This window comes from Penicillium malachiteum (assembly GCF_028827825.1).
Source record: "Penicillium malachiteum strain IBT 17515 chromosome Unknown utg000005l:1.0-9002435.0:326005.0-9005861.0, whole genome shotgun sequence".
Taxonomy (NCBI): Eukaryota; Fungi; Ascomycota; class Eurotiomycetes; order Eurotiales; family Aspergillaceae; genus Penicillium; species Penicillium malachiteum.
The window spans coordinates 3339450-3359587 of NW_026643099.1; the positions used below are offsets into that span (position 1 = coordinate 3339450).

At 49.7% G+C, this 20138-nt stretch overlaps 1 protein-coding gene across 1 annotated transcript; it reads left to right on the forward strand.

Moving 5' to 3' along the window:
• Positions 1–1178: 1178 nt before the first annotated feature.
• On the forward strand, positions 1179–19761 carry nrps1 (uncharacterized protein; the record flags this gene model as incomplete). The annotated part of the gene is made up of 8 exons (XM_057094667.1): positions 1179–1676; positions 1738–2154; positions 2207–2509; positions 2567–14168; positions 14232–14614; positions 14666–15326; positions 15380–16995; positions 17050–19761. The coding sequence occupies 8 exons, from the start codon at positions 1179–1181 to the stop codon at positions 19759–19761; spliced, it is 18192 nt and encodes a 6063-aa protein (XP_056940638.1).
• Positions 19762–20138: the final 377 nt, after the last annotated feature.

Consider the following 20138-nt stretch of genomic DNA (forward strand, 5'->3'; position numbering starts at 1 on the left):
CCCTACATGTTACAATTGGAGATTCAAGATGAGGGTAATAACATGTCATCCCCCTTCATAGCTTCATGTACCTGTTCTCCATGTTTAAAACCCTACGCACCTTCTAGAAACCGTCATCGTCATCATAATCATCAGCAGATCACTTTGACTAGCCATGAGTTAATGACCCCGTGCATAGGAATGTGAGAAAAATCCCGCGCCATCTGAGATGACTTGAGTGGCGCGGCCCCAATGGCAAGCTCACGGCTGTTGACAGCCTGGCGTGCCTTGCTGAACCACGTTCGAGACTGGATGCCAGGGGTCTTGATCGGGAAATTATCAGTGGACCACACCGGCAAAGTGATCTATGATGCAAATTATTAAAAAAAAAAAAAAAACAAACAAACAAAATCGATACAGAAATTTCCAAGAAATAAAAATTACAATTAACCGGATGAATTATGCATAAGGCGTTATACTATCCTCAGAACATGATACGGCTGCCCTATTCCTGGAGTATTGCTTTTTGTCATTTTTATTTCATCTTACACATAAAATTCCAACTTTGAAAGATCAGACCCACTAAGTATGGGCACTATTCTGGTCTGGCCGCTTAGAGCTATTCTAGTAAGGCTGTCTGACCCGGTTCCACAGAGGCAAATGGTCTCCACTTAGCCCGCACTGGCTCCATGCGCCGCTCTCCAACCCTTTCTCATCGAAATTCGAACTCAATGCAAGGAAGAGATACATGCAAGATTCTGAAATTGCAAGTTTTCCCTCTAGCGTTATTATTGGTGCTTAGATCTCGTATTACTGTAATCCAATACATACAAGGCGTGAACGAGCCGAAGCATGGCCATGCAGCATCTAGTCCCAATGACCAAGAAGCGATGGTGTAACTATTTTGGCTACTAATTGCTAAAGAAAAAAAAATCAAAAATCAAAAATCAAACTACTGTTCCTTTAAAACGAGTGAGACATCCGAGTTCGCGGGACCTATGTCGAAGAGTGACCTCTAATCTGGATCTAATTTATTCGTATCCAACTTAATTCGAGGCTCTTTTCTCACGCTCTCTGTCATTACATCGTCGACTTGAGCGTATTACTTCCCCCCTTAAAAGGTATTTTTGTTTGTTCTAGAGAAAAGGAAAACGCAAAAGGAACAAAATTTGAATTTTGTAATAGAATCATTTTATACAATGGCTCAATCATCTCACTGTTACCTCCCCCGGTTTACTACCACGGTTGATGGACCAAAACGACCGATTTCGATGAAGACGAAATCATCTGCTTCGCAAAATGCGCAGTTATTAACCGCCTGGCACGAGGGACGCTTGAAATCGGTATTGCAGGCCACTTGGGCACTGGTCCTGCATTACTACCTCCGAACCGAGGACATATCCTTCGGCTACCAACATATCGACGGCGATTCCTCTCCCTCCCGAAACCTTGTACAGCAGTCGACTGCTACCCCCATTTCGACAATTCGACTGGCGATTGATGAGAATGACACGATCAACAGAGTTGTGGATAAAGTTCGCAAGGAGGATGAGAGCAATGCGCAGATTGCTGGAGGAATCGTGGAGGCTTCCGACGGCTTCTTGCCATACAATACCATCCTGATGTTGCGTACATACCAAAAGACGTCGGATCCGTCTTTTTCCCAACCAATGTTGGCGATTGCTCTACCAGATCAGGTTCGTAATCGATTCCGACCGGAAATCGAATAAGAGGAGAATTAACTAATGGATTTTTTAGTGCCAAGTTCGTCTCCATGTGAAGGTGTTGCGCCGGGATATCAACATCTTTCTTGAGTGGCGGAATGGGGACATGTCTGGAGAGCAGATGAAGAGTGTCTCCAATATCTTTGAAAACATTCTGACCAAAGTGCTTTCTGCCGAGAACCCCGCTATTACACAGCTTAATTTGTTCTCGGAGAATGACTGGCAGCGAATTCAAAAGTGGAACTCCCACACACCTAAGCTTTACGACCGATGCATTCACGAAGCGATTCACGATCAGGCCGTAAGCGGGCCAGACCGCGAGGCTATTTGTGCTTGGGATGGAAGTCTAACTTATGGCGAACTTGACAAACTCGCCTCGAAGTTGGCATGTCACTTGCGTATGCAGGGTGTTGGCCCTGAAGTTCGAGTGGGTTTGCTCTTCGATAAATCGGTAAGTTTTCGAGCATTCAATCAAAATGAATTTTAGGACTGACTAGTGACAGAAATGGAACGTTGTTGCGATGCTCGCCGTCATGAAGGCTGGCGGTGCTTTCGTCCCACTTGATCCTACACATCCAACCTCCCGCCTGCAGCGTCTGATTGAATCCGTTAAGGCGACGGTTGCGTTGTGCTCTGAGAACAGGGCCGATGTTCTTCGACCTATCGTGAAAACTTTAATTCCTCTGTGCAGCGAGACTATGGATCGTTTGGCGGATCCAGCTGCTGGGGTTGATCTCGCATCTGGTGTCACCAGCCAAAATGCTGCGTACATCTTGTTCACTTCCGGATCCACGGGAGAGCCTAAGGTAAGTTTAGAATTTCAAAAAAATGTGACGAGATTGGAAGAACTGACAAATCTGCAGGGAACCCTGCTGGAACACCGCGCGTTCCTGTCTGGCGCTATGGTTCACGGCCCCGGACTTCTCATTTTCCGGGATTCACGATGTCTGCATTTCGCAGCTCACACTTTTGACGCCAGCTTATCGGAGTCAATAACCCCACTAATTCATGGCGCCTGTGTCTGTATCCCCAGCGAGGAGACACGGCTGAATGATATAGTGGGTTTCATCAATAAAATGCGAGTCACTCAGGCGTGCTTTACCCCGTCTTTCATTGGCTTCATTGACATTGAAAGCGTACCTACATTGGAAAGTCTTGTTTTAGCTGGAGAAGCAATGTCCCAGTCTCAACTGGCGGTCTGGTCCAAAATAAAACTGATCAATGGTTACGGGCCTACGGAAGCCAGTGTTGCGTCAGTGCTAAACACAGGGGTAACACCCGAGACAGACTGCAAAGATATTGGTTTACCTATCGGCGTGAGAATCTGGGTTGTTGATCCTGAAAACCATGATGAACTGGTTCCTGTCGGCTGCCCAGGCGAACTTCTCCTGGAAGGTCCAACACTGGCTCGATGCTACGTCAACAACCCGGAGAAAACAAACGAATCTTTCATTTACGACCCCGCCTGGACGAAGATGGATCGACGAGGAATTACAAATCGCAGATTTTACAAGACTGGAGACCTGGTCAGGTACAATTCGGACAGTGGTTCGCTCAACTATGTTGGTCGGAAAGATACGCAGGTTAAGGTGCATGGACAGCGAATTGAGCTGGGCGAGATTGAGAACCAATTAATTCGGGATTCATTGGTAACCCATTGCTCAGTTCTTTTCCCAAAGGCTGGTTTCTCAAAAGGCAGATTAGCGGCTGTGATTTCTTTCGCGGGATTACTTGCGGAAGAGTCACAGACGGAGCTCGAGCCGCTGCGATTGATTCCTGCCTCCAGGAAGGCTGAATTCATCCCCACAATTCGCGAACAAATCTCTGCACGATTGCCAACTTACATGGTGCCAGCCGTTTGGTTCTGTGTTGAGTCTCTACCCATGTTACCATCCGGGAAACTTGATCGGAAAGGCATCGCGACGTGGGTTACCAGCATGGAAAGCGATCCAGATATTGGAAAGATCATCTCCAGTCCTTCACTTCGGGTGGAGGCATATCAGGCCTCAAACCAAACTGAGGAGGCTCTGGTCGCTGTCTACAGTCGTGTGCTTAATCTTCCCGAAAGTCTTGTTAATCTGAATGAGAGCTTTCTGGCCCTGGGAGGTGATTCTATTGCAGCTATGACCTGCATTGGATTATGCAAGAAGCGGGGAATTGGTCTTTCAGTCCAGGATGTGCTTCGTAGCAGCTCAATTCGCGACCTTGCCACGCGGGCGAAAGCCATTGACCATGGGACAACTTACCAGGAATCTATCGATGAGCCTTTCAATTTGTCTCCGATCCAGGTTTTGCACTTTGGTCTGCGCAAAGAGGGTCAGGGGCACTTCAACCAAGGAATCTTGACACGATTGAACAAGCCCCTCGACGAAAAGACTCTACGCAAAGGTATCGACAAGCTGGTGTCCAGACACTCGATGCTGCGATCCCGGTTTGACAACAGTGGCAATGCTACCGCATCCACTCAGAGAATCACTCGTAATGTGCAGGGTTCATACCGCTGGCGGATGCACACTGTTAACAACATGGAGGAAATCAAGCCACTGGTAGCGGAGAGCCAGTCTTGCATCAACTGCTTCTCTGGTCCACTGCTGGCGGTAGACTACTTCTGCATGGAGGACAGTAATGAATCTCACGTTCTGTCTATGACTGCGCACCATCTTGTTGTTGATATTGTCTCCTGGAAGATCATTCTCGAGGATCTCGAAGATCTGGTCCTCAACCCAAATACTTCTGCATCGGATGCTGGTTCCCTCCCATTCCAGACATGGTGCCGCCTTCAGGAGGAGCATTCAAAGTCCTTACTCACTGAGCGCAAGGCACCAACCAAGCCACTTCCAGCAATTGACTTTGGTTACTGGGGTCTTCAAAACAGCGAGACTACCTACGGCGACGTTGACTGTGCCTCATTCGAGATTGATGAGGCTCATACTCAATCTATTCTTCTAGAATGCCATAAAGCGTTGGAAACCGAGCCCATTGATATCTTCTTGGCATCCATGCTTCACTCTTTCGGTCAGTCGTTCAATGATCGATCACTGCCGGTGATATATAACGAGGGCCATGGGCGTGAAGTGTGGGATCCTTCCATTGACATCTCCCATACTGTTGGATGGTTCACAATTCTGCACCCCATCTTTGTCAATGGGTATACAGCCGATAATGCCATGAACACACTTATACAGGTCAAGGATCTTCGTCGCCAGGTGTCTGACAATGGTCGATCGGATTTCGCCAGTCGAGTCCTCAAGATTGCTGGTCAGGACTGTGGTGATTATCCCCATCCTTTCGAGATGTCATTCAACTACGTCGGTCAGCACCGTGATCTCCAGCGAAAGGACGGTCTTTTCCAACTTGTTGATCAGATGGCTGGTGAGGCTGGACAGGGTAGTGACGCTGCCGATTTCGGTCGTGACACTCCTCGATTCGGTTTATTCGAGATCTCAGCTATGGTTGTCGCTGGCAAGATCCGGTTCACATTTTCCTTCAACAAGTTCATGCAGCATCAGGATAGTATTCACAACTGGGTTTCCAACTGTCAAAAGCAATTGGTTGCCATGTCGGATCAGCTCTCGACCATGGCTCCTCGCCTTACCTTGAGCTCCTTCCCGATGCTATCCTTGGATTACACAAGCCTGGACAAGTTGCTCACGCAGAAGCTACCTGCTCTTGGCATCTCCTCTCCTCGTATTGTTGAGGACATTTATCCTTGTTCTCGCATGCAGCAGGGCATTTTGCTGGGTCAGTCGCGGGATAGTTCGTTTTATGCTGTGCATGATACTTTCGAAATCCATGGCAGTGGATCAACAGCTCCAAATGTCGACCGCCTCGTTGAGGCCTGGAAGCAAGTTGTATCTCATCATGCGATGTTCCGAACGATCTTCGTTGAGAACCTTACACCACGAGACCCATTCTGTCAAGTGGTTCTGAAGGAATACGATGCTACTCCTGTCTTCCTCCAATCAGCCGGTGATAGTGATGTGTTGGCCACCTTTGATGCTCAGGAGCCCAAGAGCTACAAGGATAAAACACCCGCATACCGCTTCACGATTTGTCAGACATCCACGGAGAGACTGTTCTGTCGTATTGAATTGAGCCATGCTGCTATGGATGGAAATTCCATTTCTATCATCCTTCGAGACCTGCAACTCGCATATGTTGGCAGACTGGAGGAAACCCGTCGACCGTTGTTCAAGGACTATATCCGTTTTCTCCAAGATGCGCCTCAGACTGCTAGCATGAACTATTGGAGTTCTTACCTCTCGGATGCCAAGCCCTGCGTCTTCCCAACCCTTCGCGATGGTGAGATGGGTCAGGAGAAGAGCCTTCGGTCTATCCCAGTTAACTTCGTCTCCTTGACTCAGCTGCAAAGCGCTTGTGAAAAGCGTGGAATCACCTTGTCCAATGTCTTCAATGCTGCCTGGGGTCTTACCCTTCGCCTGTTCTGTGGATCCGACGATGTCAGCTTTAGCTACATGGCCTCTCTACGTGATGTGACTGTTGACGGAATCCAAACCGTTGTTGGTCCCGTCATCAACCTCATGATATGTCGCATGAAGCTCTCTAGCGATTCCCGTCTCAGCGATGTCCTGAAGCAGATTCAAGATGATTACATGGAAAGCCTCCCTTTCCGTCACACCTCACTAATCGACATTCAACATGCGTTGAAGCTGTCCGATGTCAACCTGTTCAACTCGGGTGTGTCATACCGTCGTCTTCCGGGCGTGAAGGACGCTATCAGCAGCGATATTGAGTGTGTCGAGGTGGGTTCTATCCACGATCCTGCTGAGTTCCCTGTATTCATCAACATTGAAGCTATGGACACGAAGGCAAGAATTGATCTTAACTACTGGACTACGACTCTTTCCGATGCTCAAGCTCTCAATGTCGCAAATACCTATGTCAAGTGCTTGGAGACAATCATGACCCGAACTGACAGCCCACTCCGCGAACTCGATTTGGTCAATGAGCAGAACAAGTCCGACATTCTCACTTGGAATGGAAAGATGCCCCAAGCCATTCAGAAGTGTGCTCACAAGGTGGTTCAAGAGATTGCTGCCAAGAAGCCTGATGGTCTGGCAGTTACATCTTGGGATGGGTCTTTGACCTACTCTAAGCTTGATCAGTACTCCTCGCGACTTGCCAGCTACCTCATCACTTTCGGAGTCGGTCCCGGAAGCCTCATTCCAACATCGTTTAACAAGTCAGTCTGGAACATTGTCTCTATGCTCGCAATTATGAAGGCGGGAGGTGGTTGTATTCCTGTGGACAGCCCTCAGACGATGACACTCATTAAAAAGTGGGTTGTTGATAATTCCGTCCAGGTCGCTCTAGCCTCGCCTGAAAGGGCCCAGGTACTCGAGGAGAGCATTCCATATGTGGTTCCAGTCAGCGAGTCACTTCTTGAATATCTGAATGATGAGCCTCTTGCTTCCGCTGCCTCGCCCAGTGATGCTGCTTATGTTGCCTTCACATCGGGTACTTCTCAAGCGTCCCGCGCTGTGATTCTAGAGCATTCCTCCATCATGACTAGGGCTGAGGCTTTCGCTTCATCCGTTAAGATCACGGATGTGTCCAGAGTTCTTCAATTCGCAGCTCATACCAGCGACTCGTTTCTCCTCGAGGTTTTTGGTGCATTTGTTCATGGAGCATGCGTTTGTATCCCCGCCGATGCGCATCCCACAACCCTTGCCACATCAATTGAGACTCTTCACGCTAACGTTGCGTGTCTGACCCCGACTGTGGCGAGTTTCATCAACCCCAAGGATGTGCCCGGCCTGAAGACTCTCGCCATGTTTGGCGAAATAACGACCCAGGGCAAAATCGAGACGTGGCAGGTCGAAGACCTCCAGCTGCACAATCTCTATGGAACAGCTGAAACATCGTCAGCTTCATTCCAAATTCCCATGCTGCCTGGGCTTGAGTCTACTATGATCGGAGCTGCTGTATCCAGTGTGTCATGGGTGGTTGACCCGTCGAATTGCCACACCCTGGTACCGGTCGGCGCTGTTGGTGAACTCGTCCTTGAAGGGCCTGTTCTTGGTGCTAATTACCTGGGACAAGAGCAATCGGAGAGTTTCTTCCAAAATCCATCATGGTTGGCTAAAATGGACGGTCACTCTGATGTGAATGCACTCCAATCTCGCAAGTTTTTCAAGACTGGAGATTTGGTTCGGTACAATGCCGATGGCTCCCTTGTGTATGTGGGTCCGAAGAACACAGACCGCGATTATGCTCCTTGTGCCGATCGCCTCCTTGTTGAAGAATGCATCAACAACTTCTTCCGATATGGCCGTCGCTGTATTGTCCAATCATTGCCTCTGGATGGGGAGAGCCGCACCGTCGTTTTCGTGTGTGCTCCCGAATCTACTATCGCAGCATCGGGTGACCGTGTCATCCAGACCTCGGCGCCCGAGTTGAAGGCCACAATTTCCGCCTTGCACATCCATTTGTGTACTAAGATCTCCAGCGGAAAGATTCCAAGTTTATACATCCCCATCTCCGCGATCCCACTTACTCCATTTGGTAAGACCGACTTCCAGAGTTTGGCGGTTGAGATTACCAATCTCTCTACCACCAATGTTCGTTCATTTGAGATCAAGAATTGGACAGGAACGAAGGCTGGGAACAGAATCTCGCACCAGTCTTTCTCCAAGACCAATCTGGATTTCTGGAAAGAGTACCTCGCGGAAATCGAGCCATGCAACTTCCCACTCCTCTCCCAGGAGCCTGGCAAGAAGGGTCGATCCACTCGGACTCTCAACAAGCAGACCATCCAATTGCACGCATTCAGTCGCATGTATGGTGTGTCTGTTGAAAATCTTTTCCAGATTGCTTGGGCCATGGTTCTACGATGCTACACGGCAAATGACGATGTTTGCTTTGGATACTCAGCGTCCGAGACCGATGACTCTGCCTCTGTGGCCATTGCCCGCCTTATGTTGAACAATGATCGCAACATGAATGAGGTTCTGCAGCAAACAAAGACCGACTTTTTAAAGAGCAGAGAGAATTTCGCCGAGCTGACTGTTGTGAAACACCAGTTGGGCCTAGATGATACCGGCGTGTTCAACACTCTTCTCACCTATCGCGCTGTCTCTTCTCTACCAGAGCGTCGAATCCGTGACACTGCTACTTCCAAGCCGTACAATGTTGCTGTTACTGCTCAGGTTTCCAAATCTGTTGCTGAAATTTTGTTCAGCTACTCTACTGATACCTTAACCTCTGTACAAGTGACTCATGTTATCGATACCTTTGACCAGATTCTGAACGACATGATCTCCGTTGATCCTCGAAAGCACACAATTGGTAGCCTTGATTTGATGTCTCCGCGCTCTTGTCGCCAGATTCGTGATTGGAATGCCACCATGCCTCCACGAGTTGAGAAGTGCGCCGATGAACTCATCCAGCAGCAGGCTCTTTTGCATCCCCGCGCTGAAGCCATCTGTTCATGGGACAAGAACTTTACCTATGGACAACTGGAGATTGTGTCCAGTCGGTTAGCCCGCTTCATTACGGCGCTAGGTGTCAAGCCGGAAGTTTTCGTGGTCTTGTGCTTCGAGAAATCCGCGTGGGCGATCGTTGCGCAATTGGCCGTCCTGAAAGCCGGTGGGGCGTTCGTTTCCATCGACCCTTCCCATCCTGAGTCTCGACTCAAGATGTTGGTTGATGAGATTGGTGCCGATTTGGTGCTCTGTTCATCTGATCTCCAGCCAAAGATGGCCAGTCTTTGCAAGAAGGCATTTGCAGTGTCGCAGAAAGGCGTCTCACAGCTTCCCGAATCCCCTCTAGCTTTGCCAGGAAGTCGTCCGTCTCCTAGCAATGCTGCCTATGCTATCTTCACATCTGGAACGACTGGAAAGCCTAAGGCAACTGTTGTTGAGCACATTGCCCTGAGCACGACTGCCATTGCCATGATGGATGCCCTCCATATGAACTCCGGCACGAGGGCCTTGCAGTTCTCTAACTACACCTTTGATGTCAGTGTCCTTGAAATCATGATGACCTTGATGACGGGTGGCTGCGTTTGTGTCCCCAGTGAGGAGGAGCGCATGAACAACCTGGGTGGTGCTATTCGTCGCATGGAAGCCAACTACATGTCATCTCCACCAGCCATAGTCAACACTCTTGAGCCAAAGACTGTGCCGACTCTCAAGACTATCATCACTGGTGGTGAAAAGATGCCCGCCCACCATATCGATCGTTGGCACGACCGCTTTGTTATCAATGCCTATGGTCCTTCAGAAGCCACTGTGGTTGCCACTGTTGGTGTGAAGGTTGACTGGGATGGCAATCGTGTCAATGATGATCCCACCTCTATCGGTACAGCGGCTAACTGCCGAGTCTGGATTGTCGACCCCAATAACTACAACCGCCTGCTTCCAGTTGGTGCAGTTGGTGAGATGCTCCTGGAAGGTAGCAACATTGCTCGTGAATATCTTGGCAACCCCGAGAAGACCAAAGCTGCCTTCGTTGAGGATCCTGTCTGGAGTCACCACACCGGTCTGCATGGAATCTTCAAACGTAGCGACCGTATGTACCGCACTGGCGATCTAGTCCGTTACAACAGTGATGGCACGCTCACGTTCATCTCTCGCAAAGACACTCAGATCAAGTTCAATGGCCAGCGTATTGAACTCGAGGAAATTGAGCACCAGTGCATTCGCTGCCTCCCCAACGGCTCGCAAGTCGCTGTTGACGTCGTTGTCCCTGGAGAGAAGACAGTCGCCAAAGCTCTTGCCGCATTCTTCACTGTTCATGATGGCGACCTTGATCAAGGTGGAGCCAATGACCAATTTGCTCCAACTGTTCCTGGCGCCGATGCCCTTCTGTTGCCCATCTCTGTATCAAATATGGATGCTGTCCAGAAGCTCAAGACATCTCTTCCGGACCATTTACCGCAGAGCATGATGCCCCGTCTTTTCTTTTCCCTCAGAAATCTTCCATTCACCTCTTCCGCCAAAATCGATCGCAGGCGACTGCGTGCCATGGTGCAGAATCTGTCCAAGAACACTCTCAAGTCATACATCACCTTCAACAATGGCGAGCAGAGAAGCCAGGTATCGGATGATGGTATTGAGTCACAGCTTCGAATGCTCTGGGAGAAGACCCTTGATCTTGAGGATGGATCTGTTACAAATGAAGACAGCTTCTTTGCACTCGGTGGCGATTCATTCTCCGCTATGAACCTTGTTGGAGCTGCCCAGGCTCTCGGAATCACTCTCACTGTTGCTGCGATCTTCAAAGCCCCTGTCCTTCTTGAAATGGCTAAGATGTGCACTTCCTCCACAGATGTTGTGGCCACAACCGAGCAGAAATCACTCAACCCGTTCTCGTTGTTGCCGTCTGGTGTCGACCTTGAAGGTCTTATTGATGAGCTAAGTGACGGATGCATTGTTTCAAAAGACGCTATCATCGACGCATATCCCTGCAGTGCTGTCCAAGAGGGTCTCCTTACACTTTCTGTCAAGCAGAATGGAGCATATGTTGCCCAGCCAGCCTTCCGTCTTGCCGACTCCACCGACCTTGATCGTTTCAAGGCAGCTTGGGAACAGACCGTTGCTGATCTTGATATTCTTCGTACTCGAATCATGCATACGGAGGCTATGAACTTCGCCCAGGTCATTCTCAAGGATGATCCAATCTCTTGGGTCCATGCCGAATCATTCGCCGGATTGCCAAATGATTCAATTGAACTTCCTAAGTACAATGGTGGAAGATTAACCGGCTACGCCATCGTTCAGCCCCCGGGTTCCTCGGCTCGCTACTTCGTTTGGTCTGTTCACCACGCCCTCTACGATGGCTGGAGTATTCCTCTTGTGTACCGCCGATTCGAGGAAAACTACAAGGCCTCTTCCGCTAAGGAGCCAGCTACATCTTACGGTCTCTTCATCGAATACCTCAATAACAATAATATGGCTGAATCAGATGCTTTCTGGACTTCTTACCTTGCGGATATCTCCAGCATCCCCTTCCCACACAACAAGAAGGCCGTTCCCGATGCTGTCCGTGCAGGAAACACGCAGCGTCACAGCATCAAGGTTTCCCGACCGGCAAACAGCGTCAACTACACCATCCCTGTGCTTCTGCGTGCTGCATGGGGTATTGTAGTCGCTGCTCATACCGGGTCTGGAGATGTCTGCTTCGGAGAGACCCTATCTGGTCGCAACATCGACTTGCCCGGAGTCGGTGACATTGCGGGTCCCGTTCTGTCTACTGTTCCAACCCGCGTTCAAGTTGATAACGAAATGACTATTGTCCAGTATCTGGAGCGCATGAATCAGTCCACCACTGATATGATTCCTCACCTCCACGCTGGTCTCCAACGAATTCGTCAACTCAGTTCCCACACTGCGACCGGCTGCAACTTCCAGAACTTACTCGTCATTCAACCCACAGAAGGTCAGCTGGATGACAGTATTTGGACTGACGAGAAGCGTGAAACCAGCGAAGACTTTTTCACCCATCCTCTTGTTCTGGAGTGTGGTATTTCCAAGACCGAAATTGTCTTCACTGCCCATCATGATGAGCTCGTTGTCAATGGCTGGCAGACCCAGCGACTGATCGAACAATTCGGTCATGTTCTCAAGCATCTCATGTCCGTTCCAAAGACCAGCAATGACAAGCTCTCCCGTGTTGACATCTCCAGCGCGGAAGACAAGGGCATTATCGCGGAATGGAACAATCGCACACCCCTGGCAATTGAGAAGTGTGTCCATGAGTTCATTCGTGAGAAGTGCATTGAGACTCCCAATGCTCCTGCCGTCTGCGCTTGGGATGGAGAACTTACGTACAAAGAGCTTTGGGACATGGCGTCCGCTTTTGCTAAATACCTTGTGTCTCGAGGAGTTGGCCCTGAAGTCTTTGTTCCGGTCTGCCTTGACAAGTCCGCCTGGGCTATGGTTACCCTCGTCAGCATCCTCATTGCTGGTGGCGCATACATTCCCCTTGATCCGCATCATCCAACCTCCCGCCACGAGGAAATCTTGGCAGATGTTGGAGCCAACATGATTCTTTGCAGTCCAAGCTATATCAGCAGGTATACCAGAGTTGTGAAGACTGTTCTTGCCATTAGCAAGGAAACTCTGAAAGCCTATGGATCGTTACAATCTACAGTCCGAGCTGGTGCTCAGGTCACCCCATCCAACATGGCATACGCGCTCTTCACCTCTGGCAGCACTGGTCGTGCCAAGGGTATCATTGTTGAGCATCGCAACTGCGTCAGTAGTATCTTGGCTTACGCTCCAGTTTGCTACATGGACTCAACCTCGCGAGTCTTCCAGTTTGCATCATTGACCTTTGATGCCGCTATTCTTGAGACCCTGACTGTTCTCATGATTGGTGGTTGCATCTGTGTTCCGAGTGAGGACGAGCGACTCAACGATGTTTCTGGTGCCATTCGGCGCATGAATGTGAATTGGTCTTTCCTGACCCCTGCTATTGCGAGCATCATCGAACCTTCGTCAGTCCCATCAATTAAATACATGGCTGTTGGTGGCGAGTTGGTAGCACAGGAAGTCATTACGAAATGGGTAAACTGCGTGAAATTGATGATAGTCTACGGACCAACCGAGACTGTTGTCTTTGCCACCGTGGACACTGAAGTGACATCTCACCGTGACCCAGCTCGCATTGGTTACGGCATTCCAAGCACACTTACCTGGATCGTGGATGCTGAAGACCATAACAAACTTGCCCCTCTCGGCGCAGTTGGCGAACTCGCTTTGGAGGGTATGTGTTTGGCTCGTGAATACATGAACAATCCTGAAAAGAACGCAGAGTCATTCATTGAAAACCCAACTTGGGGGCAGAAGTTTAAGTCCCACCTCGCCGGCCCAAGGCGTATCTACAAGACCGGTGATCTCTGTTACTACAACACTGATGGATCTATCCAGTACGTCAGTCGCAAGGACCACCAAGTCAAGGTTCATGGCCAAAGAATGGAACTTGGAGAGATTGAACACCGAATTGTCGCGAACACTCTCGTGCGTCATGCTGTTGTGATCTTGCCCAAGGCCGGCCCACTCCAGAAACGATTGGTTACTGTGATGTCCCTTAACAAGATTTCGGCTGACAACAAGCTCATTTCAGACAAGGCTTGCGAACTTATTGATGATGATGACTTTAACAAGGATGGCCTTGCTGACCTGGTTGAGGTCCAAAAGAGTCTCGAATCGCAGCTACCCATCTACATGGTTCCGCAGACTTGGGCTTTGATCAAGAAACTTCCCATGCTTGTTTCCGGAAAGCTTGATCGGAAGAAGATCACTGCTTGGCTTGAGAGTATCGATGATGATTCATACGAGCGTATTATGCAAGCCTACGATGCCATGAAGCGTGGTCCGACCGAGAAGCCGCAGGAGCAAGAAGAAGACAGCTCTCTGAGGATTATCCGTGAAATTTTTTCGCAGGTCCTCAACATTTCTCTGTCCAAGGTTAACGTGGACCGCTCTTTTGTCAGCCTGGGTGAGTTTTGAACTGAAGTTGGTCCCAATTAAAAAGGGTCACGATGCTAACAAAATTGACTAGGCGGCGACAGCATCACCGGCATGGCAGTGATTTCCAGGGCGCGCAAGCAGGGTCTTTGCGTCACCTTGAATGACATACTCCAAAGTCGATCGGTGAAAGAGTTGGCGCAAGCTGCCACTGCTAAAGATTCTGCTCCATCCCATCGCGAGGAGAAGGCTGGGGAAGGCTTCGGTCTATCCCCTGTTCAAAAGATTTACATGAATTGTTCGAGCTCATTCAAGGGTGCGGCCCGCTTCAACCAGAGCATCACGGTGCGCATCTCGCGCAGGGTTGAAGGCGAGGTACTGCGCCGGGCTATCAAGGCTGTCACAAGCCAACACTCTATGTTCCGTGCCCGTTTCAACAAGGGCAAAGATGGTATTTGGCAACAGAAGGCGGTAGCGGTATGTATTATTGAGCTTCATCATCGTACAGCGAACTAACAAAACTCATAGGAGGTCGATGACTCCTATCGCTTCCGGGTTCACTCCGTCAATGACACTCGTGCAATGGTTCCCAAGGTTGCCGACAGCCAATCCTGTCTGGATCCTATCAATGGTCCTATCTTTGCTGCAGACCTCTTCAACTTGCGCACTGGTGGCCAGGTTTTGTTCTTGGTCGCCCATCACCTATGTGTTGACATGGTCTCGTGGCGAATCATCCTCTCAGACCTCGAGGAGATGATTGTCTCTGGCTCTCTCTCCGATGAGAAAGCACTTTCGTTCCAGAGCTGGTGTGTCATGCAGCTTGAACGAGTCAAGGCCCATGATATGGAGTTGGCTCTCCCATTCACTCCAGAACCATCCGATCTATCGTACTGGGGCATGCAGGACTGCTCCAATGTGTACGGGGACATTAAGATGGAGACTTTCAGCTTGACTGAAGCTGCGACTCAATTTATCCTGGATGGATGCCACTCAACCTTCGGCACAGAGCCCGTGGATGTGCTGCTTGCATGCATTATCAACTCCTTCCATCAGGTTTTCGATGATCGCAAGGTGCCCACCATTTACAACGAAGGGCATGGTCGAGAGTCATGGGATTCCCGTGTAGACTTATCCCGAACCGTCGGCTGGTTCACCACAATGGCTCCCTTACTTATTGATGGGGCTCAAGGTAAGTTTTCATTCCATCTGATTCCTTTCATCCCAATATCTAACGCAATCCAGAAAACATCAAGAACATCATCAAGCGTGTCAAGGATACCCGACGCAAGATCGCAGACAATGGTCGGCCTTACTTCGCTAAGAGTATGCTCCAAGCTGGGAGCGAAGACTTCCAGGTTCCCTTGGAGATCCTCTTCAACTATCTCGGTAAGCTACAACAGCTTGAGCGTGAGGACTCCCTTTTCCTTCACCAGGGTAGTGTCTTCGACAGTTCGGATTTCGCAGTCGCTGGCGACATGGGTCCGCAGACCGTTCGATTTGCCCTTTTTGAGGTCTCTGCGATTGTTATCAAGGATCGACTCAACATTGCATTCACCTACAACCGCAACATGCAACGCGAGGGTCAGATCCGCCGATGGATTCTCCAATGCAAGCAGACTTTGGAGAAGGACGTGCTCCAGCTCAAAAATGCAACTCCCGAGCCCACTTTGAGCGACTACCCATTGTTGCCAATCAACTACCAGGGACTACAGATCCTCACCAACAACACTTTCCGCAAGCTTGGCATCCGAAGCAAGCACGAGGTTGAGGATATCTATCCTTGCTCTCCTATGCAGGAGGGTCTCCTGCTCAGTCAGCTCCGCGACCCCAGTGCCTACATTTTCCATACCGTCTTCGAAATGAAGGACGCGCGAACTGACAAGGTTGACGCCGAGCGACTTGCCCGATCTTGGCGCCTGCTCGTTGATCGTCACCCTGTCCTCCGAACTGTCTTCATTGATAGCAGCTATAGTGGTGGATCTTTTGACCAGCTTGTTTTGAAGAAGATCCCTGACAACGTCCTCCGCGTCGAATGTGCCGATGCCCAAGTTCAGGAGAAGCTTGATGCAATTTCCATGCGCGAGCTGAATTCTATGCGACAAGCTAAATTTTCAAATCAATTGACTGTTTGCAAGACTTCAAGCGGCCGAGTTGTCGTCAAGATGGAGATTAACCATGCTATCATCGATGGTGGTGGTGTGGATGTGCTCCTGCGCGACCTGACTATGGCGTATGACCGCCGGCTCCCTGATAGCCCCGGGCCATGCTTCAGTGACTACATCAAGTATATCAAGACCCAAAGCCAAGTCGAAGCACTCAATCACTGGAAGCAGTACCTCAGTGGTGTCAACCCATGCCACCTTTCCCAGACGAACGCCTCTCAGTCTAAGCGCGAGCTGAAGGGAATTTTGATGGACTTCAACCGATACCCCGAGCTACTCAAATTCTGCGAGAAAACATCGGTCACCTTGGCGAACCTCACACTCTCAGCTTGGGCTATTGTCCTCAAACAATTCACCGGATCTGACGATGTCTGCTTTGGTTATCTGTCTGCTGGTCGCGATGCCCCTGTCAATGGTATCCAAGATATGGTTGGCATCTTCATCAACATGCTTTGCTGCCGAGTCCAATTCTCTCCTAAGCAAACTCTCACCGATATTTCCAAGCGAGTCAACGGAGACTATGTTCGCAGCATCCCTCACCAAAGCTGTTCGTTGGCTACTATCCAGCATGAGCTTGGATCGCAGGGCCAGTCTCTGTTCAACACGACTTTGTCGATTCAGAACCACGGAGCCTCTGGAACTAACAAGGAAAAGGGCTTGTCTTTTGATCTTCAGCATGCTCACGATCCTAGTGAGGTGAGTTACTCTCCCCCATCCAACTTACTCCGAAATTTGACTAATCAAGAACAGTACGCGGTCACCGTCAATGCGGATATTTCTCGTGGAGCTGAAGGCATTATGCTCCGATACTGGAACGACATGGTATCGGATGAGCAAGCCCAGTCTCTAGTTGACACCATTGCAAAGGTGTTCACAGGATTCATCGAGGGTCCCAATATGACCATCGCATCATCCAACTTCAACGTTGTGAAGACACCAGGTGCCGGTTGGGATAATCCCCAGGCGACTTTCCAAGAGAAGATGCGATCCAATGCCGATTCTCTGGATGGCGCTGCTATTCAGAAGATTATTGATGATCGTGTGCATGAGATTATCGGTCAGATGCTGAGGGAAGGCAAGTTGATGGTTCCACAGTTTCAGACCTCCGGCCTGTCTAGCTATGGTAACACTGATGATGGAATCGACTCGCCTTACCCATTGGAAGGAGCTCAAGGAGCGGATGACTCGGGTGTTTGTTCAGCGACCTCGCGGTGCAGTGAGGAGGGTATGTTGTCGGCGGATGTGGAGCGAAGACTTTGGAATCTTTGGAGCACTGCCCTGGGCCTGTCACCTAATGTGGTCAGGTACCAGGACAGTTTCTTCAAACTTGGAGGTGACAGCATCACTGCCATGAAGATGGTCAGTGCTGCTCGCGAGGATGGTTTGGTTCTTACTGTTGCAGATGTGTTCAACAATCCCGTCTTTGAAGACATGCTTGCTACTGTTCGGGCTTCCAATGCGACACAGCAGATTTTGGACGCTGATCTCCAGCCCGCACACAAGGAGGTTGAGTCCTTCTCGGATAGCAAGCCAACTACACTTGCACCAACTCCCTCATCTGAAAGTATTACTGTGCTGCGTCCTACAAAGCCAGTGGACGATGCTTCGGTCCAAAGTGGCATTTGCCCCAAGATTGGTGTTTTCAAGGGAGGAATTGCAGATGTTCTTCCCGTGACTGACTTCCAAGCTATGTCGTTGACTGCTACTCTATTCCAGTCCCGCTGGATGTTGAACTACTTTTTCTTGGAAGGAAGCGGTCCCTTGGATCTGCGACGCCTTCGCGAGAGCTGCTTGAAGGTTGTCGATGCATTCGACATCTTGCGTACAGTATTTGTCTGTTTCCATGACCAATTCTTCCAGGTTGTGCTGCGCAAGATCCGTCCAAGCATCTTTGTCTATGAGACTGATAAGGGCCTCGATGAGTTCACCAGCACCCTTCAGCAGCGCGACCGGGAGCATGGTCCGCGTGAGGGTGAACAATATGTGCAGTTCTACGTTGTCAAGAAGAAGGGCAGCGATCTCCACCGCATTATGATCCGACTTTCCCACACTCAGTACGACGGTGTCTGTCTTTCTAAGATCATGTCGGCCATCAAGCTTGGCTACGAGGGTAGCCCTCTTCCTCCTGTTACTCCTTATGCCGGCTATCTTCGTCAGCTTCCGGGAACTATCGGTCCGGATCATTACGACCACTGGACCAACCTCCTCAAGGGCTCTCAAATGACACAGGTGATCCGCCGAAAGGGCACATCCATGTTCCAGAACATTGGCGCATTTACTGAGATCCGCAAGACCATCGAGGTCCCACCAACTGCTCTCGGAAATGTCACTGTCGCAACAGTTATGCAGGCTGCCTGGGCCCTGACTCTCGCCAAGCTGTCAGCTCAACAAGATGTTGTCTTTGGTCTTACCATTAGCGGTCGCAATGCCACAGTTCCCGGCATTGAAAACACGGTCGGACCCTGCGTAAACGTGATCCCTGTCCGCGTCAAGTTCGACGAAAACTGGACTGGCCTTGAGCTGTTCCGATACCTCCAAGACCAGCAGGTCTCCAATATGCCTTATGAATCCGTAGGATTCCGTGAGATCATCAAGCAATGCACCGATTGGCCCGCCTGGACCTACTTCACTACAGCTGTCTTCCACCAGAACGTCGATTACGAAGGCTCCCTGGAACTCGACACCACTAAGTACCGCATGGGTGGTGCTGGTGTCAACGACAACTTTGCAGACCTTACCATGGTTTCTCGCCCTGCGGATGAGCACAATCTCACTGTCACTCTTGGCTACTCCGAAAAGGGACCCGTCCTTCCCGACTTCGCCGAGAAAGTCCTCGACATGGTTTGCGAGACTGCTCAATCTCTTATCGCAAACCCTTCAACTGCCCTTCCATCCCCAAGCATGTTGGTCTCTCTCCCTCCACAAGTCATCGACGACCTCCCTCGTACCACAGACGAGCACTTCCTCAGCGCCCACCTCAAGTCACGCTCCATCGCCGAGCTCCTTGTGCACTCGGATATCCTCTCCCGCTCTTGGAATCAGGTCTTGCCTCCTCGTGATTCAACCAAGACAGTTGACTCAGACGCAGCCGAGAAACCATCTAACCAGGCTGCGTTCCAACTGGACGCATCGTTCTTCGATCTTGGAGGCGACATCTTCAATATGGCGCAGCTCACTTGGCTTCTGGAGCAAGAGGGTCTTAAGGTCCGCCTTGAGGATCTTCTCGAACATCCCTCTTTCTTGGGTCAGATGGCTGTTCTCGCGCTCCACAATGCTAAGCATCAGGAAGACTTCCCAGCCGATTTTGCTACCGGTGCTGTTTCACCTGATCCATCTGTGAGAACTCGATCTGAGAAGAAGAAGACTTGGGAGAAGGCTATGAGTCTGGCGAGAAAGTTGACTCGTCGCAATGGCAATGGCAATAGCAATGGCAATGGAAGCATCGTGTCTAGTAAGGCTTGATCTGGATCAATGCCTTGTTAATCATTTCGGTAATCAAATTGACAATAACAAGCAAAAAGAAAAAAGAAAAGAGAAAAAAGAAATCAAAATGAAGAAAGAAAAGAAGAAGTGATGAAAAAGAAGAAAAAGCAGAAATCAGGTTTGAGTTATTTGGAGCAACGGAGTCTGTTCATTACTATATTGTTTCCTTTTTCTTGTCCATGAATAACGTGCTGTCTTCATCAAAGCTGGATGCATTCATTCTTATCTCTACGATGTTCTCTATGGGGTGTTTATTTCGATTCTTTAGATGGATCTCAACTCGGACTCTCGTTCAATCTCTCTCCTACTCTATTGTCTGTCTAGTTTTTTGTTGTCTCGTGTCTCTTATCTACTAT